This window comes from Dermacentor albipictus, chromosome 1, assembly GCF_038994185.2.
Source record: "Dermacentor albipictus isolate Rhodes 1998 colony chromosome 1, USDA_Dalb.pri_finalv2, whole genome shotgun sequence".
NCBI lineage: Eukaryota > Metazoa > Arthropoda > Arachnida > Ixodida > Ixodidae > Dermacentor > Dermacentor albipictus.
Window position 1 is genome coordinate 403,215,813 of NC_091821.1, and position 26,648 is coordinate 403,242,460.

Here is a 26,648-nt window from a genome sequence, read left to right on the forward strand (position 1 = left end):
CCACGCAGATGAAGAATATTCAATATTGGAAACACCTCCACAATTTGCCTAAATAATAATAAGAAGAATCCCACCCCTCCAGCTTCGTGAATTGCACTACTTCATCAGTAAACATCATTCTCATTATGGCGCCACGTTACCGGACGCCAGAGCACAAGTAAAACAATGATACCAAAAAGACAAGTTGTATTGAAGCGCCCGACGTCCGCTTCAGACGCGGGGCGATGCAAGAACCTCGAACGTTTGAATGAAGATGAGTGCTGCGGAGGAAAGCTTATCGGGATGCAGGTTCTCTCCGTTCTGAACTCTTTAATTGACGAGACAACAAAATCCAGTAAACAGACTGTGTGGTTCATGTGCAAAAACAGTTTGAACATGGAGCGCAGATAATGTCTACTGGATTGCGTTGTCTTATCAATTACTGCGGTAACCAGAAAGGTGTAACTTCAGTTTGCTACCTCTGTATTGAGATAGCTGGCTCTGATGTAGACTACCTTATTGTTCCTCAATTATTAAAGTTGAAAAAAACTCGCGCTGTTTTTAGGTATAATCCCACACGATGGCTCTCTGACCCATTGCTAGGTGTGTAGGCCCAGACTGTTGAAAGCAGTGTGTACGTATAGCATATTAAATGAGCATTTTGAATAAAGTTTACGAGGAGATCCTGCCCAGCAAGTAATACTTATTCTTAAGTGACTTACAAACTAACGCGAGCGTTTAAAAGTGAGCCAAGATTTTCGTAATACGCGGTAATGCTTCTGATACAAGCTCGTGCGTACTAAAAATCATTAGTTGAACTAGCGATTGCAGTAAAACAAACTAGGACTGCATGTGTTTATGACACTTACTGCAACTCTCTTGCTGGGAAAGGGGCTGCCTCAAGGGTGAAGGAGCACGCGGCTTGGTTTGAAATTGCTGCCATTTTCTGGAAGGAGGCAACTTGTTGCCAGTTGCCACCTTGGCAAACGGGTACTCGGTATGGGACGAACTTCAGTAAACCTCAGTGACAGCAATATGAATTGCTCGGTATGGGTGTGGGTCGCTCTTCAATGAACGTCTTTGACGTCAGCGTGGATATCTAGGTATGTACAACTCTTCAATGAGCCTTCCTGACGCCAACTTGAATTACTCACCATGCGCAGCGGGGCATGTGCCCTTTTTCTCTTGCAACAACAACAACAACAACAAGCCTTCGAAATTTATTCGTTGCAAGGCGGAGCCGAAAATCTCGGGTCATATATATTGAGACAATTTTCTCTAAATATATCTTCACTCACGTGTCACCCACGGAATTCATGGTAGTGCCGTAAGACGGCACAGCGTGTCAAAAGAGGTGGTGCGAGGCAAGCGCTAGGCTGTATACGCGCATCGCGCTTCACGCGTTTCGGCGGGGGTATTACAGTGAGTCACTTCAATGTTCATCGCATTAACGTCGGAATTCACCGTGAGATGGGTCCTGAGATAATTTTTTGGCGTCAGGCCACCTCTTCGTCCTCAATTTCGGCATTTCCACAGCGTTGAGTAAAATAAAATTTCTTCACGACCGCCTCCACTGGGAGTTGGTCCCGTGCCAGTGAAGCAATAAGCAATAGCGAGGCAAACGCGCTGTCCATTGAACTGTCGAGCAGAAACTGGGCTAGAAAATTAGCGGAAACCTTCGGGCTGCACACAGACTCCGATAGCGGTGGTGTCTGTACATGCACTTTGAAGGCAAGAATGAGCAGTACTCTAAAGGACAAGGGTTACAGAATGATGGCATAAGAATGGTTCTTGACAAGAGGCGTGTATGACAATGATGATGGTATGTCTCATATATGGCACATATCTACAAAAGTAGACGGGCCATGAATAAGGTTCTTTCTGGAAAACAACGTAAAATCATTGTCAAAGTTAATGCCAACAGTGACGTCGCACCCACAAAATTAACGCACGTTCCACAATAGCTCATATTATTCAAAGGCGCCAAGTGTCTTGCGTATATGGTAGTACTGTAAATGTAGAAAGAAAATGAAATCCCTCATATCTCGTAGATGCGTGGCACTGTGTCATTTCGTTGGTGACATCAGTTGTAGCAGAAGTAGTAGCCTTAAAGTCTATTTGAGGGTCACAGGCGGGACCTCGTTCAAAAGGAGTCACCGAACCTTACGAAAACGAAGTTATAGCACAGCAACTGCCTCTGAACCTGTGACCTAAATATTGATTTACAGAAAAAAAGTGGCAGTTTAGACCAAAAGGCGAAGCATCCATGGTGATAGCAAATTATCAGGCTTCTGTACGAAGTAAGACTGGTATTTCAGTAGCCGGTATAAGCTTGTAAACATTCCCTCATTAACTAAATTAACAAGCCAGTTTTCAGTTATGCACAGGTAAATATAAACACATCTCACTCGTTTAACGTGGACACTTACTGTCAAAACGTTTGCACGAGGAAGCACGGAAACAGCACCGTGCGAAATGACCTTGGTGCTACTTCTCGCTTCAATGCCGCAAAGGAACGAGAACACAGCGCACACGGAGCTAGCAGCTTTCGGTGCGCCTACACTCTGTCCTCATCGGATACCTTTTCAAGCTTGCACCCGCGTGACAGCGCTCAGCCGTTCCATACGCAGCGCCGCCCGGGTAGAACATGCCCCACCTCCTCCGCCACCGGCGGTGGTGGCGGAGGAGGAACTTCTGGCGGCGCGCAATGGAAGAAAGCGTGCTTACTCCCTGGCTTCTTGGCTTGCGCTCGCAATATCAAGCCACCATCTTCGGCTCACCATCGCGCACTTTCACTCGCACACATACCCTACTGCGCGCGGCCATGACGTAATCGCACTTGGACTTTATACGAAACATCACGGCAACACCGCTGGTGACAGAATGGACTGGAATGGAATGGAAAAACTTTATTGCCCTATATCTCGGAGAGATTGGCGGTGGGCCGGTGTCTTCATGCCTTGAGTCCTGGCCGCTCCACAAGGTCGGCACCCCTATTCCAGGGCACCGCTGAGTCTTGCTGCCTCGCAGGCGTGCTGCACAATTGCCCGTTGGGCTGCGAGCTCGCTGCTGGTGAGCAGACTTTCCCATTGTTCCGTACTTGAATTATTTACTTTATCGAATGCGAAATTACGCTTGCATTCCCACGCGATGTGGTGTAACGTGGTGTGTGGGATGGGTATTACGTGCGCCTTTAGTGCCCGTGCATCTGCTATTGCAATAAAGCTGAATTCATAAACTGGTGCAAGGAGATATATCTAAAATTTCATTTCATATACACTATAAGTACGTCAGCCAGGTAGGTGCTTGCACGTTGTGCTGCTGAACAATGGGAACAAACAAATGCAACTGTTTTACCACTTTCAAGGTCACTCTCACCCCAGTCTTCTGAAACGGTCATTCTTGCTGTGTATTGTAACATGCCAGATGCTGAATGGCGTGATGTATGTCCTGTGCAGAATAATAGGTCATTGCTTCAGTCTGCATTTTGCGAGCTAATAATGGCCAATGGGCTCTTCCAGTTCGTTGATTTGCATACTTGCTTTGGATGTATACAGACGAAAATGTGTTAGACTTGGTCTTTAGTAACCAGAGAGATATCATGGACTTCATTGCACCAGTACCAGGGATTAGTGATCATGAAGTAGTTGCAGGCCCTATTCGTTGCAGAAAAATAGAATTGACCAAATTGCGGCCGAGAAAGGTATTTTTTATGAATGGGGTCATATGGGGCTATCTCTAAGGAGTTAGATAATTTCCTGCCTATATTTGCGCATTATAGTTCATTTAGTAGCATCGACAGTCTGTGGGTCATATTCAGGGATAAACTGCTTTCATTGACCTCAGCTTTTGTTCCGCCTAAAGTGGTTTCTTCAAGCACCGCAAAGACAAAACTTGGATTAATAAGGCTTTACGTTCTTCGATTCATAAAAAGTCCCGAACTTACAAAATATACTGCAAAACAAAAAAACCCAAGCTTGTACACAAAGCTAATGGATATCAGCACAAAACTTAAAAGCGACTTGAAGGTTATGAAGAATGGATATCTACATGCCTTAGCAGATAAACTAAAGACGAATCCCAAAGAGGCCTGGCGGTATATCAAGAGCAACATGAAGGATGACACTGGCATCACGGCCATCGCAAGTGATGATAACCTAATTAAACAAGGAAAAAGAAAAGCAGAAGTTTTTAACGATAATTGTCATTCAGTTTTTACTAAGCCATGTAGTCTTGCTATTTCTGACACACCGACACGTTTACCGGAAATGAAAAACATTGCCGTGAGCAAGGAAGGAGTGGAGGCTTTGTTGTTTAATCTGAACCTCCATTCAGCTCACGGACCCGATGGAATTTCTAATCATGTTTTAAAAGACTGTTCGAGACAGTTAGCGACTTTCTTAGTAATATTATTCAACAAGTCACTAGATATTCAAAAGCTGCCCGAAGATTGGAAGACAGCCAATGTGACTCCGATATTTAAAGAGGTTGATTGTACACACGTAGGCAATTACAGGCCGGTATCATTAACATCCGTGTGCTGTAAGACACTCGAACACGTCCTGTACTCTAATCTGATGAAGGATTTTCAAGCAAATAACTTTTTCACCTCTGCTCTGCATGGTTTCCGCTATGGTTTCTCGTGCGTAACTCAACAAAATACACGCATGGCATTGTACTCGGCCTGAACCATGGTGAACAAATAGATGCACTTCCTTGATCTGCGGTAAGCATTTGATGTCGTCCCGCACAATCTGCTTTGCTTAATATTATCATTCCTAGGCATTCCTGAACATATTCTCGGCTGGATAAAGGATTATTTACACCTGTGCAAACAGCAAGTTGTTCTTAATTGGGTGACATCGGCTCCAATGCACGTGCTATCGGGAGGGCCTCAGGGCTCTGTGTTTGGGCCAGTTTTATTCCTTGTTTATATTAAGGATTTAGTAGAAGGCCTTAAATCAAGCATTAGGCTGTATGCCGACGACTATTTCATGTATCGTACAACGAAATGTCATGCCGATATGCCTGTCTTACAGGACGACCTTGAAAAAGTGTCTATCTGGTGCAACCGGTGGCAGATGACTCTGCATACCGGTAAATGCTGCCATGTGTAGTTTACAAAGAAAAAGAAAAAAATTGCCCAGTTCCTTTTGCGTAAATAATATCGCACTCAGTACCACTGAGCATGTTAAACACCTCGGAGTTACGTTTTCTGAAACGCTTGACTAGGTTAATCACGTTAACACAATTAGCGCGAAAGCTTACCGTCTTCACTTTTCCGACGAAATTTTAAGCATTCCGCTTCATCAATGAAGGTAACCTTGTATTTAGCGAACGTCAGGCCTCTTCTAGTATATGCATGCGTTACCTGGAATCCATACACTAAAATACTCTCAGACAAAATAGAACTCGTCCAGAAGCAAGCAGCACGCTTCGTAACAGGAAATTATAATTTTAGTATCAGACGATCCGAAATACGAAAATTGTTGGGTTGGAAAACTCTTTCTTCATGCAGGAAAATCATAAGATTGATGTTCCTTAACAATATATACAAAAGTAAAACTGGTATCGACAAAACACTGTTCATTAAGGAGCCGCATTACGTTTGATCTAGGCGAGACCACGCTAACAAAATAAGAGCTCATCAGTGCCGTACAAATGTGGTTAAGTAATCATTTTTTCCTAACACGATTAACGATTGGAATGAGCTCCCTAATGAAGTAATGGCAGCGTCTAGTATTGAAAATGCTATTGAGAGCCATATTCTTTGATTGTTCTGTTATTAATCTCTGTACATACGCCACAGTTTCTTTTTAGTTGCTGTGTTACTTACTTTGTTTGGTAGTTTGTTAGTTTGTCTTCTACCTTTCAGAATTTCAGGGCTTAAACAATGTTGCATTTATTGATGTATTGTTTTGATGTTGCTGAGTATTTTTCAATTGGGACCACCTGTATTTAACCCCTCTCCGATAACGCCTTGCAGGCGATGTAGGTATGCCAAATAAATAAATAAAAATAAAGAAGCAAGCAAACATAGACGTGATGTCCCAAAATTATCTGAACGAAATTTGGTTAAGTAGTCAATTCTTTAACGGACACAAATGAAGAAAGATAGCATAACTCTTTGGCTAAACAAATTCAAATAAATAGTTCAATAAGTACTTACAGTTTAACTATATAGTTATATTGGCTACATAAACAAGGGGAGCCTGAAGATGGTGAAGTCGATCTATATAAGCAGTTCGAATTCCACAACCTGCATTACTATGTCATACAGACAGGAAGTTGCGTACATCATGAAGAAAAAAATTACAGAGCTTGCCTAATCCGCACTATTTCTTTTTCTTGACTATGACGCAGTTACATTTACCTTTCAAAAATATCATTATATTTATATTCCTCCTAAAATTATATGTTTTTATACGGTCACACCCTTCCCGTCTAAGAAACCGCACAATAACTACTGTGTTGTTGCCTAGCTCCACGTTGTGGGTGAATGCATTGATTTCAGGAAGACGCAAGCAACCGAAACAAACAAAAAAGATGGCATTCTTCACTCTGAGGGAATGCTACTGTCACAGCAAATGAGTTCAGAGAGGAAGAAAGGGCAAAAGTCTGCTGTCTCTTTTGTTTGCCGCTTTGAACTGAAGTCCGCGCTCTTTTGAAAGCCTGCGAAGAAAACGGTTATGGCGTAAAAACCTTTGTCTCGAATAATGGCCCACTATCTGACCTGCTTAACACTGTTTGAAGAACGGCCACGTTCGACTACATAATGATGGCGAAAACACAATACGTGTGTTGAAACACTTTCCTTTCGAGCATTGAAGTAGCATCGTCTGCTGCACGAGGCAGTGCACTGAAGTGAATAAGAAAGAGATGCCAAAAAGCTTGCATGCAAAGCACCATGTACGGCATGCACTTGAGATAGGAAATAAATTTGTAGCTCACGCGCTGTCTCTATGTTTACAAGGCTGTCCATCACCGACGACGAAGCTCGTTCCGCAAAGGCGCTTGTCTAGAACTTGCGTGATCGTCTCTTCAGAGTGGCACGAGTCTCAAAAGGGTGAGCATGAAATTCCAAAACGAAACTATCATATCGACAGCCCTTAGTGATTGACTGTAGACGCGACGAATAGCCCCATGCCTTACCATTGCCTATGCTTCCTTCCTTCTCCTTTCTGTTTATTATAATGCCCCCTTCTCCATGCGTAATGTACAGCAAACCAGACACGCACCTGGTTCACCTGCCTACTTTTCCTCTACCTCCTCCTCTTCCTTTTTCCTGCGGATAGCGTTCTTTGGCTCTTTCGCGCCTTTTCATGCACGGTCGGCAGTCGGGATTCCGTTACAACGGCGTCGAGGAAAAGGGTGCATGCTCTCGTGCATCCGACTCGCAGGGAGCAGCGGGAAGGAGGTGGTGCAAATGGGGTGACTACAACTCGCTCATTTGGTCATTGGCTCGCTCGTTCACTCCCTCGTTCGTTTGTTCGTTCCTTCATTCATTCACTGGTTCGTTCGCTCAATCGGTCATCGCTCTCATTGACAATCTTTGTCAATAGTTTCGCAACATTTTTTTTTCTTTAGGGGTACCAGCTGCTGCTGTTAATTCTTTTTTATGTGTAGATGCATGCAAGTCAGCGCGAAACAATATGTCTCCAAATTTTGTTGCGCCATAGAAAAATAGACATGTAAATTATTGTTCTAGTCCCGTACTAGACAGCGCTATTATTTTCGTCTTCATTTTGGTTGGTGAAGTGTATTTGTTCACCTTGCCTATAGGAGTTTTTGAAGGAAACAATGCAATTACAGTTCATACATCAAAGTTAGTGGGTGATTAGCCCAACTTTCAATAAAAGTAAAGCAGCAATCGTGGGCATACCCTTCAACGGCTATTGCCATAGTTGCGCTGCCATCAGCACTTAATCAACCTAGCATCTGCACCCAGCCATCTCTGTGTGAAGCTGTCGGTACTAAGCCCACGCCACACACACTAGTCAAACCAGAGGGCTAAGTGTACGCCCATAGCGTGTGATCGCTTGCCGCCAGAAGCACTTGGTTAGAGTCAGAGTGGCTGCAACCCGACATGCTATTTGCTTTAACTGCATATCTAGTGACAAACTGGCATTCCTTAACGACGCATCGCATTCGGAGGCTCACCTTCAGAACCATTGAGAAAGTTTTGTTCGATGACTTCCGACTGGGAACCATCTGTGCCGACTCCAGGTGCTCCTGTTAGAAGTACTTCCACGCCAAAGACTGCATCCCACAAAAGCTCTACATGCGTTGCATTGATGGCGTAGTGAACTAAGGAGCGCTGGTGTCTTCGTATTCTTGCAACGGGCTCGAAGGCATACTTCACAAAAGTGAAGACTTGCTTAGGTAGTGCATGTGCAACACTGATTGATCACTTCACAGTTTAGGGTCTTGATGTTGGCAGCAGGACGCACTCTTTAAAAAAACGTAAGCACAATATGCCCTGTGCCGTAAAGCTATATGATCAAATGGGACTCCGTATGAAAACTTCCATGTTCGCATACAGACAGTTGAAATCATATGCGATCATACTGGGTGCAACATCGGTACATTTTAGTATAATAGCGTTATTAAAAATAATACATGGTGACGTAACAATATCTGATGTCACGTTCATTCAGGCATAGTAATTAAAAAAGCAGTAGAGTTAAAATATAAAAATGACTACGAGAGCACAGGGTGCAGAACAGCTCCCTAAGTATTAATTTAAGGAACGAAAAGAATGTTTGCATTTTGTGAGACACGTAGTCCAATCTTCAGCAGCCAGAATTTCTGAATTCTTGGGTTGTGTGGTTCTATTGTTGTCAGTTCTATTTACACAGCTTTCATCTGCAGTTGTAAGTTCAAGAGTGCAGAAATGGCTAGAATCGTCTAAATGCAGGGTAGCTGTGTTTCGTGCATTAATCTAAACATTTTGAGAATTTCAGTAATGTGGCCCAGCATGCACAGAAGTTTGACCGCAGGTTCCGATGCTCGAACCAGCTTCGTTCCAGCTGCCGCGCGTTGTGTGATGTAGCAGAAGACATAGTAGTAGGATCCAGTAGCCTTAAGTCAACTCACGAGGTTCAAGCAGTAAGATGACAAAAAAAAGCTCTATCATCACTCTGATGGCATCACTCTGATGCGTAAAATGCCAATATAGTTGAAGTTTCATTCTTCTAAGCTTTGATACGAACGACCGCGCTATTTCAATCCATTGAAGGGCTAGTGTATGACAGTTCTCATAAAGCCAGTGCGATTGTAGCCACTACTTGTCATTTCCCGAATTCACATCGCACATTTCCCGAGGGACAGTTGATCTACAGCAAATAGCTGTCATTCGAACCAAGTTAATAAAACGGGCCATTCCCTTCTGCCTGCCAGCGAATGTCTTCTAATTGATGTTGTTTTTATTTTTTTATTTTTTGCAGTCTTACTAGGAGACGCTACTTTCTCAGATAAGTGGTCGCTCACCCCCTTGTCTGACAGCCAGGTTTTTATCTGCCTGCCACGTCGCATCTTGTACAGAAACTACTCGTTGACTCCATACAGTTCCATCTAGCCACTCACTCGTTGTGAGCAGCGCATTTTAATCTCGTCTTTGGTGTAGTGTGGATGTGGTACCAAGTGTGATAATTTTTGCTATTTAGCTGCTATTCTAATAAAGAAAAATTGAGCTGTCAAATATTCAGCGCATTGTTGAACACCAACGCTGAATACTCAGTTAGCTTTGCTCTGATCTATTTCTTTTTTTTTCCTCCATGAAGCAACAATGTAGGAGTGTGATACCAAGCAAGATGACAGATAATTTCAATATTCATTTCTTTATTAGACCTTGTTTGAGAGAACAACAGTTAAATTTTTCGCCACCTTCTTGCCGGTGACAGAGCATCTTAAACAACTCGCATCACTTGTCAATCACAATAAACAGTCCTGCAGAGCGTCCGGTAACAACATTCGTCATCAAACGTTCACACTGAAGCTCGATTCAAAAGAACAACAAAACTAAGCACAAAAGAACAAGCGCTACTGTAATGGGTGGGCACATAGGACACAAGCAAGTTTTTCTTTAGAAGCACACCAAAAATAACAGGCTATGTTCGCTACAAGACGGAGATGGGCAGTCGCATGCTCACAGATTCTTTTTTATTCAACCACACACTACATAAAATGAGACATTATTGGGATATATTGTGTATACCATTGTCAAAACAGCTTCATTCTATTGAAGGTGTCCAAAGAGCCAAACCGATGAAATATAAGAGCGTTGTTTCTATATTCATGCTCCCTAGACAATCAGCTTTTTTTCGGAACAGTTAACTAGATTTCGGTAGTAATACTGGGAAGAAGATACTATAATAACGCAAATATATATAACGTAGAAAAGACAGGATTTTGTTACGTTGGTGCTTTGAACGTAGATCTGCACGAGATTATCTTTTCTCATCGAAAAAGCAGACAATTCATAATAATTTCGCTAGATTCCCGAATACTTGACTATTTAAAAAGAGTACAGTTTGGACGGTTTGTTGAGTAAACCTAATTGCTTGTTTTACGTTCTCCATCTGTCGTCATCATCACACCTCATGCTCTTATCCTTCCCCTCTTTCTTTGGCTGTTTCTTGCTATCCTTCTTTTCCTCTTCCCTTTCCCTCTGCGCAGAGTAGGTGGCTAGAAGAATGTACCTTTGGTCGATCACTGTGCATTTCGTATCATTAAACGCTTTTTTTTTTGTCACTCACTCCTACATTTGAAAACAGACTTCACCGTAAAACTGGAATTTTCTTGTTTAAGGAGTAGTATGGAAGCGGTTTAGGTATTTTAATGACATGTCTATTAGTTGAAGAGGTATTTATCGTTACAATGTGAGTAAACTATTTTTGGTGTTATTTTGAAAACCTATCACCCATGTTAATTCACATGCTTTCCTGATCACGCGGAATTGCTACATGGTCTTATCAACCGATCATTCTTGCTTTACGAACACCCAAAGAGCACTTGCAGTATTAACATTCTGCACATTTTACATGTTCACGCTTTAGAGTAAGCTTTAGGTTGATGGCCTCCTTTCTAAGTACAAGAAAATGAAGAAATACATTATCTCGGCAACGACTACGCCAAATTTTATGACGTTTGTTGTATTTTAAAGGAAATATTCAAGTCTAGTGATTGCTGGAAAACCATTCTTTATTGAGGTTGTCAATAGCTTTAGACAGAGTAAATATTTCTGATTTTTAGGAAATCACACTGTTAAGACTAAGTCAAATTCAGCAGTGAAAAAAATTACATCACGATTCCGTAAAATGCCTCTAATAGTACATATAAAGCTGACAAAATTGATTTATCACACATGCCTCTCCAGTATAGAACTATTATGCCAGCATTGGCAAAAGCCTCCAAAATGCTATAACGAATTCACGTAAGATATACATTTAAACATCGATCATTTTTTTCTTCAGATGCTCTAACGCATGCCGAATGCAGAACTGCGACATCAGTTTCGATGCAGACTTACGCATTTGTAAATATCGCGCTTTTATTTTTGAAAACTTCCTGACTTCTGGCAATATTTGTAAAAGAAAATGCAAGGCCTAAATAAAAATTATGCGTGCTACGGTCACTAAAATTGAGCTCTCTCTCTTTTTAATTCAACAAATTTCATCGAAATTGGACCAGACTGTGTCTGATGAAAAACATTTTTGCGTTCTGCATTGATTTCAATAGGTGACATCACATCTGCTCCCAAGCTCAAGTTCCTGCTTTAAATTTGTTTCTTTTAATAGCTGCCCCATAACACTGTGTTCACGCCGCAATTGCTTTTGTTATTACTGTGGCACTAATATTGCCTCAAGCTACTTGACCAGCAACAATCCTTGCTTGACACATGTTGATGTGACGTGTCACTTCTAGCCCATTAGAAGCACAAACTCCATAGGTGTTTTCGGGAGGACTGCCAGTTTGCAGACGCGTGTGCTTTAGTTAACCCATCTTTACTCAAAAGCAGCCTAAAAATTTCAAACGTTTAGTATTTTACACATGACCAATACAATTGGGTGGGAGGTAATTTGTGATTTTCAATGGCAACATTATTGATAAACGCAGATTTGTTAAATATCCAAGAGTGTCTCATTTTGCGCATTTGAAGTAATAAAAAGCTTTGTTTCTCTTTGAATCTTTCTGGGGAAGAAATGAGTAAATATTTGTTGATGCTGAACATTTCCGCAAAAGTAGCCTCACCCTAACCTTTAGATAACTACGGAGAAATAATTATTTTCCTCGATTATACGGTCCCCGCATGGAACCGCATTCGAGTGATAAGCCACTGATTTAAAAGAAGGCGACAGTGAATTCCCTGTAAACAATAAAAAAAGATTTGGAAGTTCGCTTTTTTAAATTATCGCGCAAGTGGCGCAATCAGTAAAAAGCTCCCATACAAAGAGCAATTCTACCATTGGACAGTAACTCAGTTTCTGTGCAAGTTATTTCTTATTCAGTATTTGCCAAATTTTCGGCCGTCATCTAGGAGGCCATACGGGAAAGAAGCCATACATGACTCATCCTTTGTCTGCCCTAGATTTTTATGGAAGATGTTAATTCCAATCTCGAAACAGCTGCCTTGCTTTGTGCGTCTCTAAAGCTGGCCCAATTAGAGAAACTTCTCATGCGTCCTTGATTTGACTGCTTTCCGACTTTTCAACTAGTATAATTTTTCCACCGCGCCGACGTTCGCAAGCGGAGACGTCCCTCATGTGACGCAGGTAAAATATGGAGATAGCACTACGTACTGTTAGAGCAGAGAGTGATCCAATACTTCGCCCTAATTCCTACCGCAAGGATAGCCGAGGATATCGTTCTCTTTGCTATGGCATTCGGAAATGCCTTAAGAACGACTAGTGGACAAAGTGCAACTGCAATGAAATTTCTCATCAAGTAAATTTGCTTGCAATGGTTCTATATACCCCTGAATGTTCGCCAAAGTCGCAGAGCTGGTAAATATATATATATATATATATATATATAAACTCCAGGTGCGGCTACGTGTGCCCACCCGTCAGTCGCTCGGGTGGGCTCACGTAGAGGGCTCATCTGGAGATCCACATAGACCAATCAGAGCAGGCGGCAGCGTGGCATCCCAGTTTTCGCATGTTATGCCGAGTAGCCGAGCTTTCGGCGATGCGTCACTTTCAGTGAGTGGTAATGATACAATTTTTGTAAGTTTCACTATAAAGAACGGCTATGATTTGAGCTTTGAGGGCTGCTACCGCTCTTATTTCAAACGCCAAGTTTTATGCGCAGGCGTCCTCTATATCAACACATTATTAAACTAGGATTTTTACGCCACCCCACAATTAGTCGCAGTTTGTCTTTAAGTCCGCGTTTTTACCAAGTGGGCTAAGTGTGTAGATTTAATGGCAGTACCCCTACCTCACGGTTCCAGTCCAATAGAAGAAGAGGAGCTATAGATGTCTTTCCGACGTAACTGTGATACCTCAGCCACGTTATTTGTTCGAATAGAAAGCTTAAGAAAGGAAGAAAGCATATCTCTCACACAGAGAAGTAAGGGTATTGAATATTCAATATTCCCCAGCTGAATTATGCATTTCCCTCATACCTTGGTTTACTAGTGACAACAAAAACATCTCGACGTAAAAGATATGCCGTACACAATGAAGTTAATTTTTCTAAAACTCAGTAAGGCGAAAGTTCAACAAGTTGGTGGCCGTTATTTCTGCTGTATATTAACTTGATATATGAGCGAAATGCCTAGAAATAGAAACAAAAACATCTCGATGTTTGCGAGGGAAGCTGGACAATTAACGTCGTTTATCCCAGAGCATAATTAACAAGAGACGACAACCTTCGACCCATGTTTAACGCTAGACGGCAGACGTATTAAACTCGGGTATTTAAAGCTATCGCACATATTTGGTAGTGAAATATATCTTGAAACCTTTAATTAATCGTGAAGGCGAGTAACTTTGGACCTATATCTAAATCCGTCGTACAACGCTTTAGGTATATCGAACGAGTGCAGGCTCCTTATCCCGTATGTTCGGATATATCTCTGCACCTATTAGTCACGCTAGTAACGCCTTGCAGAAAGTCGAATACATCTCGTGGCTGGAGACTTCGTTTGAAGTATCTGTGATTGTGTACCCTTTCTATATGCTTACCAGGGCGTTGCAATCGTGGTGGCCACTGTTTGAGTTATTTACGCTAATCACTGCATGATATCCTTGCAGACCAAAAATTGTTAAAGCAGCACATTTGTTTCTTCGTTTAACTCGTATCCTGCATGGTAACATCTTTTCATTGTGACGATGACTAGCCATGAGGGCACAGTAAAATTCAACGTATCCATCACCAACTGTTTTTTTTTTCTGTACACTTCATAAAAACGCATAACGATGAACTGGACGCGTGGCTCAAGCTTGCGCATATATAACGCTCCTTCCAAATGTAGCATGTGGGTGTTCATTCATCTCGTGCTTTGTGGCCCTGCTCCACTCTCCGCGAGAGCATAGAACACTGTAAAAAGGAGTATTTTGGACACTGATCAAGACACGCGTATACAGTTTTGTATCTCGATACTCCGTTGGTTACTGGTAAGGAAGCAGAAAATCCTGAAACTGTGGTCTGTCGTGATAACAGAAGATTACGCAAAAATAGTCCATTTTAACTAGACGACTTGGGTGAGCACAGTAGTGCATATGTACTTAGCAATTTGGCATGTATTTGGCATTATTCTTCGAAATGAACGTATTCGGCCATGACTTTCCTCAGGTTTCGATCGTAAAAGAACTATTCCACGTTGTATGGTTAAGATTTCCTTTTCTTCCAGCTGCGCCTTAAAATCCTGCGTTTTCTGACGACACATAATGTTTTCATTCTCTCCTAAAATATTAACAGATTATTCGCTTAGTGTTTTGCTAACTTATAAAATGGCATCATGGCACTGCCTCATGCTGAACAACGATTTGCCATGTGCAGAAAGAGCGGGAAGGTATGGGTGCAACATGATCATTCTGTTTAGCCCATATCAGGCACATACATGCACAATTGCCCATCACCGGCCATGAACCGTCGAGGTAAAACGTAGACACGCTTTTGCTGTATCATGTCAGGCACCAGTGTAAGTAGCGGCGGCTCCGGGAATCCACCTCGGGAGAAGATTCCACGAATGTATCGTCGTCTCAAAATCTGTACATGACATCGAGCTGCCAGAACTTACAGCAGGGATTAATACAAGGGCACCACAGTAATAAATTGGAATGCTAGCAGTCGAAGCGGAGGCCTAGAATTTATAGCGTAATGGAGCAAGGAAGGGCTAGAGACAACGAGAGGAGGACAAAAGGTCCATTGTGAGAACATCATTCGAGCTGAAGTAGTATTTGTGTGTGCGCTTGTCTGTCTGTACGTGTAAAATGTGTTATGACATTTGATATTTATTTTTTATCGATCCCATTATAGGTTGTCCATTGTGTGTAAGAATCATGGGACATGTCGAATTTCACTGTATGAAAGGCACAGACCAAGTGATTGCGTACACAGTTTGAATAGAGTTCAAGTTGGAGTACTAATGAAAACGAAGATTTTGTGTCTACAAACATTAACGTATGGTCTATGCTGCAATATTACATGCGGCTGCCAATCCACTAATACCTAAAGTGCATATCTTATCAGCCTACAAGCAAAATTTAGTCATACGTAGGTTTATCACTTTACCTTTGAGATTTATTTCTGGTGGACAAAACGTGTAATGGGCAGTATGTTTTGTATTTAATGGTCAGCGCAGCTAAACCAAATGGAGGGCCAGTGGTATTAGCAGTGACAAGCTTTTTGAACTTGAAAGCATACCAAGCCTCGGAATGCATTAAAGGATGAAATGATCAGTTAATTGGGGAAATAAGACGCCGGAATCCACTACACCTGGCGCGGTACGTTAGGCTAGTCATGTGAGGCGCGTAGAAAAGAAACTTGCAAAGAAATCACGCTTAGGAGCGAAGCTCGAGCACAACGCTTTAACTAGAAACATTGCAATGCTTAAATTATATAAACATAGTGCGCTTTAGGGGGACATAAGAACAACGGAACAAGAAAACGTCTCTTCCTTTCACACGCACTCCAACATCGGCGCAAGTCATTTGCGACTAATTTTTTTTCGTTCTCTCTGCTTTTCTGACAGTAGCACATCTGGGCTTGTGGAGACCTGGAAAGGTAAAATGCCTATCTCTGTTATAAATGGCTACACCGACGCTTTTCCAATCAAAACAGTCAAGATCGAATATAGTCCTGCTTTCGAGTTATCTACAACGGGGTACTTGCAGTGGGCGCCACCCTGCGTTGCCAGCACCATCTGGATTCACAGGAAGGTGGCGCACTTGATGCTGCCGAGATGGATATCTAGTTTACACGCACAAGCTCGGTTTCCGCAACGACGCGCCATGTCGCAAAGGGCGACATTAGCTAACCGTACGTATATAGAATGTACACGCACACACAGATAATTAAGATTACCATGCACACAAGTCCACAAATGCTCAATTTTAGTAGTAGAAGAGTAAGCGGACGAAAATTTGAGCAGCCTGTAATAATGCTCGTAAATATATAAATATCTCATTTTGGAGCGCGAAGAAAAAAGTAAACAAAACAGGGAAAGAGAAATTGGACGTCTCTCAGCGGCGTATTCTAAGAGTGTAAACTTCCCTTAGAAGTTTGTAATGTTTCTACCTTTCACATATAGAGTAGCACATTTGAAAGAAATATAGTGAAGCAGTGGCGGAAGATTCATATTGCATTTCTGCACCCGGAAAGCGCCCAATGAGAGAACGTCATGTGGAACGCTTACAACCAAGTCGAAAACAACCGGCTAAATCACACTTGCGGCCTGGCGACATATTGCACTTATGTAACTTTTGTCTAAGAAATTTGAAGACTGCGCTCCTGCGAATGAAGAAGAAACACCACTACAATTTAGAATAGTTAGCGGTACAAGTGCACAAATGCACATGTGCTCTATTATACATCAACGATTCGGGATCAAGAAGTTAAACCAGAATTCTGAATTCCAAAATGTCATAAACTTTCAACCTAGGCGATGTTGCTAGAGAAACAAAGCAGGTGGCATTGAAGCCATTTATGCGCCACTATAATTAGTTAAACTGGTTTTCTATGGGGCGCATGCGCTCTGATAGTGCTGCGCCATTTATCATTGTGTGCCCCTTTTGTGCGTATTACACAATTTTAAGCACATTACGTTTTTAGGCAGCGGTTGATTAGCCTAGTTCACCCTCAAAAATGGTCTACAATATGGTCTGATTTTATGTATCCCCTATGGAGCTTCGGTTACTAAAAGTACCATTATCCACCATAATACAGTAGGTGTGCCATGAGTACGAGAACACAGTAGTAAAGGGAAAGCTCGACAATTTGCACATTCAGAAATCTTTTTGGTACAATTACTCTCGACAGTTATATGGCTCAACGACAAACATTTACAGGGCGTTAATCAAAATATGACAGAAGTCCACAATCTGGAAGCTTGAAGTGGTCAACAGTGGTTGAAGGCGAATTGTATGTAACTTTAGCCAGCGTTTCCGCTAAGCGACTGTCTTCGTCAGGCTAAGCTGGCGATGACACGCCCGCTCCTTGAAACGTTGGAAACAGTGACATTCTTTGTTGAACTGATGTCGATCACGAAATTGCGATAAGAAATTTAAAATTCGACAGTCATAGCCTTCGTCATTTGCATTTTTTGATGTCTTCACACTGCAACAGATTGCACAGAGGGCCGACAGGACTGGAATGGAGGTTGCACTAGACAATAACAACGTCTGAAAATAGTCATTTGTCTCATAGGTAAAATAAGTCACAGCATTTCCTTTATACGGGTTGTGGGCTCAAAGATGTGGCCTAAGGTTTGTTGAGTAACGTATAGACACAAAAAAAGAAGCCATAACCCTTACCCACACACCCAAGAAATACCAGCAAGAGATTCAGAAACTGCCACTGCGAATACGGAACCCGCGGCAAGTCACAAATGTCACTCTTCCACAACACGCAGACACACTGGGCTTTTCTTGTTTTCTTCGTAGTAAAGTTTGCAGATGGCATGACGGCACATATTCGTCCACTGGCACCAAGGAGTTTGAAACCCGTTGACCGAGTGCACAAGTAACAGGCGTCAGCACAGAAAAGTGTGCACACACGAGAGCACTTTTTCGCAGAAAGTTGCCAACGGGTGTCCTGGTTTCACGTGGCGCCAGTCGTTCGCTCAGTGCATTCCAAATTGGTGCTCTTAAAACTGCAACGTTTAATGCGCATCGAGCAAGGGATCACGATCCTAGCCTAACCCGACCGCTACCGTAATAACTAGCAGTTGTTTGGTCCTTGTCATAGGCTAGACAGCGAATGTCGGTGCTGTCTTTGTGCAGCCTTATCAGTATGTCTCATCGATTCCGCCTAGAGTCCACAGCAAACCATCGGCCATCGTTATGTCTTGACTCCAAAGCTATCTAAAATGCGCTTGTCATCGTTTACGAGAATATTTGCTTTAGCTTTCTTAACTTAAGTAAGAGCTGCACATGTTGTTGACTTTTCGACGAGGATATTAGTCAGACCAATTGTGGAAGGCAGCTGACTTGGTGCTTTCAGGATTCTTCAATACGCTGACAAAATGAAAGCATTCTTATGTGCCATTTCAAGAACACTATTCTTCAAACCTCTTTCTTGTTACTAAGCGCCAGTTATCTACTATGTTTATTGAATAATACAGTTCCAACTGTAAGCATATATTGTTTTGTTTCTTTGATATAGATGTGCACTACAAGGAAGCGACCTTTGTTACGCAAAGCTGAGGCTAATTTTGATGCTGCGAGAAACATTCCAAAACAATATGCTTGCATGTTTAGTTAGACATTTTTTTCGAAAACTGCCGAATCAACAAACAACAAAAATACGCGTACATTACACTCGGGAAATCTGTAGGTTCAGGGCATTGCCGGAAATTTCATTCGTAATAATTTATTCTTAGCAAAACAGAAATGTTTTCTCTATGCTGCATAATTTGAAGGTAAGTGACCACCTGAATTTGGGTCGTCATATAGATGACGGACTTACAGGTGAACAATATAATTAGTTTAGTTATTACAAGCATATGCGCTCACTTGCCTTCAGTTATTGTCAATTTATAGTAATCGCTAATTGCATGTCACTCTGCATTTTCATTTTAATTTGTAATCACTTGAAATGTAACATGGTGGATTGTAACTAATGTAATAGCGTAACAAAGGTATAAATTCCTGCTCATTGGCTTTGCATGGAACCGGATTTTCCTCAGCGCTGTCAAGATATAAATACATCCTCAACTGATGAGCAACAAGGTAGACCCAAGCAACTTTAATGATCTGATCTCTTCGTTGTGGAGCGCATGACCCATAAAAACGGAGGCAGGGAGAGTGAGGAACAAAATTAGGCTGATGCACTCTCCAACGATAGCACCTTAGCCGGTGAATAAACTGAGTTTCAGTAAATTTGAACAAAGGGTTTCTCAGTCTCAACAGAGGCCATAGGAGTGGCACCGATACAACATGCTCATCCCTGCGGTTGACAACAAATCTCAGTCTTCCCATTACCTCAGTCACAACGATCAGCGTTTTGATACTCTAGGCAACGTGGCATCCAGTGATCTTTAGTCTTTGAAGTAGGATGCACGTTGCCATGTTGCCTGCCTTCTCGTATATTTCTGCAAGCTGACTTTTCACATGACTCACCGCGCTACTGGCGATTACCGCTTGAATTCGTATGTTGGTTTCCTGGTGCACAGAAGCTTTCTGAAGGCGTTTCTGAAATCGGGGCTGAATATGGTGTATATGATCGGGTTGAGCATGGAGTTCACGTAGCCAAGCCACAGAAAGACGCTGAACGCGTAACCGCTGGACGAGCACGACGTGCAGAGAGTCATGAGGAGCACGTTGACGAAGAAGGGCATCCAACAGACGACGAACACGCCCGTGATTATGGCCAGAGTCTTCGCGGCCTTGCGCTCGCGCTTGGACTCAAGCGACTCGCGGGAGAAGTGCGGCTGCTTCTGTTGTTGCTTGCGGTCTTTGCTGGGATGCAGCGCTGGTCGCAGCGGCGCCCCGTCGTTGTTACGTGAGACGTCAGACTCCTGCGTGGTGGTCCCGCCGCTACACGAGTTCGGACTGTGATTTTCCCCGGCCACGATAACAGAGATTTCAACGTTTGAAGACGGGCTCTTAGCCATCGCAATCGGAATTTTGCTGCCCGGTTTGTGGCGTATTCTGCGGCGCGCCACCTGGTAGATGCGCCAGTATAGCAGCAGAATCAGTATTAGAGGCACGTAGAATGTGGCACACGTGGCAAATATCTGGTAGCCTACGTCCTGGCTTACCAGGCAGATACGGTTGACCTGGACTCTATGTTGGAAGTCCGGGTCCTTCCATCCGAATACAGGCGCCACCGACACGGCGACGGCAACAGCCCAGACCAGAAGAATCATGAGCCCGACCTGACGTGCGTTCCGTTGGCGCACGTAGTCCACCTGAGCCACCGTCCTGTAACGGTCCATGGCTATGGCAAGAAGGTGCAGGATGGACGCTGTGCAGCAGAGGACGTCACAGCAAGTCCACACGTCACACAGAGCGGGCCCAAGCACCCATTCACGGCTCACTTCCGCGACGGCCGCTAGAGGCATCACAAGGCAGGCAACCATCAGGTCGGCGACACCAAGCGACAGCACCAGATAGTTCCCGACGCTTCGCAGATTTCGCTCCATGAAAATGGCTGCGATGACGAACACATTGCCCACCACGGTGGCGATAATGATGAGGCCCAGAATACACGAGACGAGCACAACTACGACGAGCCGTAGCTCGCGCGGCACAGTGGCCGGTGAAAGCGCATCATCGTCCCCGGCAGCTATCGCTGCGGCCGCGTTGTAAGACGACGCGTTTTGACCCGTCAGTGACAGGTTCAGCGCTGCCGCGTCGCTGCCGCCGATCGCACTTTCGAACATTGTGAGCCACGGGCGTGTATCGTTGCTGTCAGTGCCCGTCCAATTCGCAACGTCCGTCGTCCAGTTGCTGCTCAAGTGTGGAGAGATGGTAGCTCTCACTGTAGTTCGAATGGCTGTCTCAAGAAAGATGGTCCCGGTGCGCCAAGCGTTTTCAAGAACGCCCGGCGGTGTCTGGTTCATCGTTGCCTGCAGCCGTGGCACTGCATTCAGGATGAACTGGCGCTTCCCACGTCCAGTATTAGAGCGCCGGTCACGCGGCGATCGCTACCTGCGCATGGGAACAAAAAGTAAATTTTTTCACACGTTACAGAAGATGGTAGCATCGAAAATAAATTTTGACACTTAAATTGGGTTGAGTTGTTTACCTCTCTGTAACACACCCAATGTACTGCGCCCTTTAATGTATGCAGGACGTAAAATGCACGTTAGGGGAATGCAACAAACTCTGCATTTGCTTACTGACTTACCATGATTGTACCTATATCATGGGCTTTCAGGTCCTAAACTCAATAGTGGGTTATTAGAAACGCCGTGTTGGCGTTGCATAAAATGCCAAAAGAAATGAAAGTAAACCATAACATGACTCTGATCATAAGGTGCTTGTGCTTTTAGAAGATTTGAAAAAAGGAAGGAAAGGAACACTACAAAAATTGACTCGCCATCCCGGCCCTGCGCAAGTGGAGGTCCAGTGAAGCCGTTCCAAAAGCACTACACCTACTAATGAAATGTTTTATTACTTAATTGTGATGGTAGAGGTAACCGCTTTGTGGTAGCTATGGTAGACCGTGATTGGTTCCTCGACAATTTTAATACATTCGTGGCGAAATCCGAAGACGATCTGTGTGTACCACATGGTTGGTTGAGTAGAGTCGTTGTAGCGTGCGAGTCCAAAGTTGTCCCTGACAAACGAGAGTAACCGGTCCTTGTGGTAGGATTTCGCAATGTCAACATTAAAGTCACCGATTATAACGAATGGTGTGTCTCGCTCTTGTCTCATTCACGCAAAAGTGCTTTCTCATGACGTTCTCAATGCCTGTAGTGAATGCTCCAGTGTTTCAGTACTGTTTAATGAATAAAGAAGCATTATTGGAACTTTCCGACGACAGGTTTCTATCACAGGACCCCTAAGTACAGAAGCCCGATATTGGAACCATTACGCTATGGACGCATGCATGAGAGTCGAGATACAATGTCCTTATATAAATTTCACTGGCTAGTCACAAAATATGTGGTGCGGATGCTTGTTTTGTGCTTGTTCAGGAGTGAAACGAGTGCCGCTCTGTATGTCGTGAGCGTGATTCCAAATAAGGCATGCCTGCTTCACCTCCGCCGTGGGACGGCCCAAGTTTCTACCTATGGACGCGGACACGAAAAATGCCGACCAACAAGAGGCAAACAGCTTCTCTATAAACGAGAGAACGATCAAGCTAGGAATTAGCAACAAAGCAGAAAGCCACACAGTATTCCCAACGCATTGGCATTAGGCTAAACTGCCCATGTGCTAGGCATATGGCGATAAATACTAAATACTCTTGTTTACTTTCTTTGCCTGAAAATAGAATCACATTTTCGCGCTTAATTGCTCAGGCATCTGCGAAGCCTACGTGAATTCGCGGTCTATGCCACTGATGTGTCAGCCGCTATAAGAGCGATTGCTTGCATAACAAAGACCCACGTCCCTCAGAGCATTTGCCTCCCACGCGCATTTTCTTTCTACCGCCCGGCCGCCGTCACGTGACACCTATTTTGATGATTACGTAACGCATAAACGGATGCATGCCGTCTTGGCACCTGCGCTCACAGGCGAACAATACTGCATTCGAGGTTCATGGAGTGCCGATATTTTGCTCACTTACCAAAAAGAGAGAAAAAAAATGCGCAAAGCGTGGGTCCTCTTGTGGCATAGAATGTCGCATAGAAAACTCAACAAAGAGACGCGTATCCAAGCAAAAACGAAATGCGAATGGCAATGATTCCCGCTATTTTTCCGCGCTTTGGGGAGTAAGCCCCCTGCGCACATCATGACCCTCAGCTTCCCCGGCGCTCTTGCTTTCGTTCAGCTGGGTCTTCTTACCCGATAGACAGGAGGCTCTAAGCATAATAGAAACAAAGAGGCCTGAACATTCACAGCAGTATACACAGTGAAGAAAGCCAAATACGCTGAGCGTGGCACTTTCTTATTGTGCGCAGTTTGAGAGGCTTGGAAATGGTCGTCCGTGCTCTTCTTTTCTTACTGCTCTCACCTGACCTTTAGGCCTCATTGATGCCTCGTCGTTTCCCCCACGTCCTGGCTTGATGATCACCAGAAAGTGTATCTTATAGCTCTATCTGGCCTCATTGATGCCTCGTCGTTTCCCCCACGTCCTGGCTTGATGATCACCAGAAAGTGTATCTTATAGCTCTATCTGGTGGCAGGAACTCCATATAACTGATACCATGGTACAAGAATAATGTTAAAAAGGGAGCAAGTCGGTGCTCTTTTCCAAGCACCGGCTTCTTTGGCACCATATTAGACGCTTACGCTTTCAAAAAATCAAGCCCAGAGAAAAAAAAAAAACATGCTGGCGCTGGAAGTTCAACTCAAGTTCGCTATATCAAGTGCCTGAGGCAACATAATATCCTCCATTTGTCACGCAATTTATAGGCTGTTCTGCATGTGCTATATACTTCGTGCCATGAAACGTACAAGCCTAAATACATTTATTACTTCCGCAAAGGTTTTCGTGAAAAAGGGAGCCTTGTGAAAGAGGTCAAATCAAAGTGGTCAAAATCCTTGTTTAGCGCTAATCTTCTTGACGCACAACGTGTCTGGTGCAAGAACTTGGCGTTTTCTTTCCATGTCTCACATGAGCATTTATCTATTTCACTCTGTTTACCAAACCTTAATCTAGAGAGAGCCACAGTTACCTTGATGTAATGGGATTACAAAAGTAACATTCCAGCATTTAGCTTACGTTTCTTCATAAAAAGAAGTATACGATACGCCTGCACACAATGAATAAAAGATTAAAAAGGTCACTAGTGAAGGTTTAAGCAACAAAAAGAACAAACTTTACCCTTTGCGAAAAGTATCCTGCATCGCATTTTATTCACATGTATTGTTTGAACCTAGTTTGCAACGGTAAACAGTACAGTTGATTATTACAGCCTGCACAAAGCTTAAATTACCCTTTGAATGTGCCAGCTGGCCGTAAGGTTGAAGTTATTGCAGTAGCTTTATGGTCACCGCTCTAGATATCACCTTTTTTATGATACTTTCTTATAATGACGACGTGTAAATTTCCTGAAGCAGCTATCCTTAGGCAGAAATTCAGCACGCTCGTCTCGCTTCAGTGTGTTTAATATAAAGCCGGCTCGGCTTTTAGTGCGCACTTGGATTTATTTAACTTCAATTTTCGCCACGTTATTACAGTCAAATCACTTGAAAGGTAATCTGCAGTGCATTTATTAGATGTTGCATAGTTGGTAGAACACCAAGACCATTCTCTTTTTTAGGTACCTTTCTGGCAATGTAGCTGGATTCATTTTCTGCATTGTCGAACTATTTCATCTAAATCTGTCACATTTATGTACATATTGATTTCGGATGTGAAAGTGAAAGGATGTTCTTGTGCGGAAAAGGGGTTTACACATATCAATGTAAAATGAGCCAGTGTTGATCCTTACGGAAGCATTAGCAGATTGTCCTGATGGAAAATCCAGAAAAAGCAAAACCTTTTCAAATTTTGCGAATGACAGCTGATAGAAAACAACAGAGCAGTCAAATCTGCCTCTCATGTATTTTTTTCTTTATCTTCATTTCTTCCCGTCAGGAAAAGCTCACCAATTACGTACTGAACATTAAAAACCGAGCGAACTATTTGGACACTCTTTTTTGAGAACCTGCGAAGAAGCAGTATGGTGGCACTGCAATTTCGCAGTATCTTAAGCAGGTAGCATGCACATGAAACCGAAATATGTGAAAACAGTCTTGACCTTCTGACACCGCAATGAACTACTTTACTTTAACCTACTCCATGAAATTGCGGAGCCTTTAAAGTTGTACGGTCGCATTGACTGCCTGTCTTTTTTTTTTTACTTAGAAAACAAGGCAGAAGAAATATAATACGCAGCTGCAGCGGCCATCATCATGCGTCACAGGAAAAGATACAAAGGAACAAGCCCAAAGTTGTGTAAATGAACGGCGTTATTTGATCAGCGGCTTCTGCATATTCTTGTTAAACTCTTCCCCCCCCAGCTTTTGGTTTTGCCTCTGTACAACTCGCTCTATAGTGTGTCTCCCATTTTTCTCCAGGGCATCAGATTTTGAAAACAACTTAAATCTACGCTTCCCCTGGCCTGTCATTTCTCACACTCGAGAAGCGGTTGACTGAGTGAAGGCAAACAAAATTATTTTTCGATCAATTGGTAACCTCAAGCCACATGTTCAAAGATGTCTCTTTTTTTTCCTGCGGGTTCTCCAGACGTGCCTACCGTGGTGTCTTCCCAAATGGACGTCTTCACCCGCAGCGGTGCCGCTTCTTTTTGCGATCCCGGGGTGACATTGATGTAGAAGGTGGTAGTTGGCGTTTCCTTGCAGCGAGCACTTCAAGAACACTCCCGTCTTGTGGAGGAGACCTAGGCAAAGACTCGAACGCGGATGGACCACCCTGCGTGACCGAGCTGCTTTGGCGTGGCCCGGTCTGGAACGTCTTCAAGCCGGCAGCAGGCAGCTGAGTATGGCGCGCTCTTGCTGGATGCGCCTCAATCCTTGTTGCTTGAGTGCGAAATTCTGCGAGAGGTAAGAAAAGACCGGTATAGGCGTGAGGTGATTAGATCTATCTGTCCTTCGATTTATTAATGTGCTAGCATTAGGAGCGTCAAATGGTAAAATATACATGTTTTTCTAGTTTGGGAAGCCGGTCACGTCGTAGCAATATACATGCAATGAACTAGAAGAACGGACCCCGATGGACCCGATATTTATTAGTCAAATCATTAGATGGCAGCAAAGAATAGCAGAAAGGAAACCGTAGGAGAAATATTTCGTAGTTCCCAATTGAAACAAAGAAATGATAAACATAAATGGAGATGACAGTGTATGAAAAAGCAACTCGTCACGGGTGGGATACAAACACACGTCTTCGCATTTCTGGTTAACACCCCTGCTTTCCCTCTTTATTTCCTCCTCCTCCTCCCCGTCTTCGCATTACGCATGCGACGTTCTTACCAGTTGAGCTACCGCGGCACCGTTTTCCAATCCACTTTCTGGGGCATTTCTGTCATTTTACTATGTCATGTTTTACTATGTTACTATGTGATAAGCCTAGTAGTGTTAGCCAGCGCCACTACTCAAGGTAGTGGCAGTGGATGTAGAACATCATACCTATCGCAGGCGTCATGTAGTACGTGAGCATTTTTGGTTAAGGCAACTGGTCAATAAATCTTAACAGGTTACCTGAAGGCATCAAAGCTTCCGAATTCGACGCCATAGCTAAGTAATGAACCAGAAGAAAAGAAACTGAAGGCGCCATAATTTATTACTCAAAATGTAAGAAACAACACACAATTACATGAAGGAAAGCGTAGGAGACATTATTTGCTGTTCCTAATTTAGATAAAGAAAAGCTAAAAAGAA

The 26,648-nt window shown here is 43.3% G+C and overlaps 1 protein-coding gene across 1 annotated transcript in view; it reads right to left on the reverse strand.

The window, feature by feature from the left end:
* Positions 1-18,465: 18,465 nt before the first annotated feature.
* Positions 18,466-26,648, reverse strand: part of LOC135903596 (5-hydroxytryptamine receptor-like) — an 86,298-nt gene continuing 78,115 nt past the window's right edge. The window contains exons 2-3 of the mRNA XM_065433914.2: positions 25,505-25,802; positions 18,466-21,299 (exon numbers count right to left, since the gene is read on the reverse strand). Of these exons, the coding sequence (XP_065289986.1) occupies positions 19,781-21,211 (1,431 nt within the window). The 5' untranslated portion in view covers positions 21,212-21,299; positions 25,505-25,802 and the 3' untranslated portion in view covers positions 18,466-19,780. The remainder of the gene's footprint in view (positions 21,300-25,504; positions 25,803-26,648) is intronic.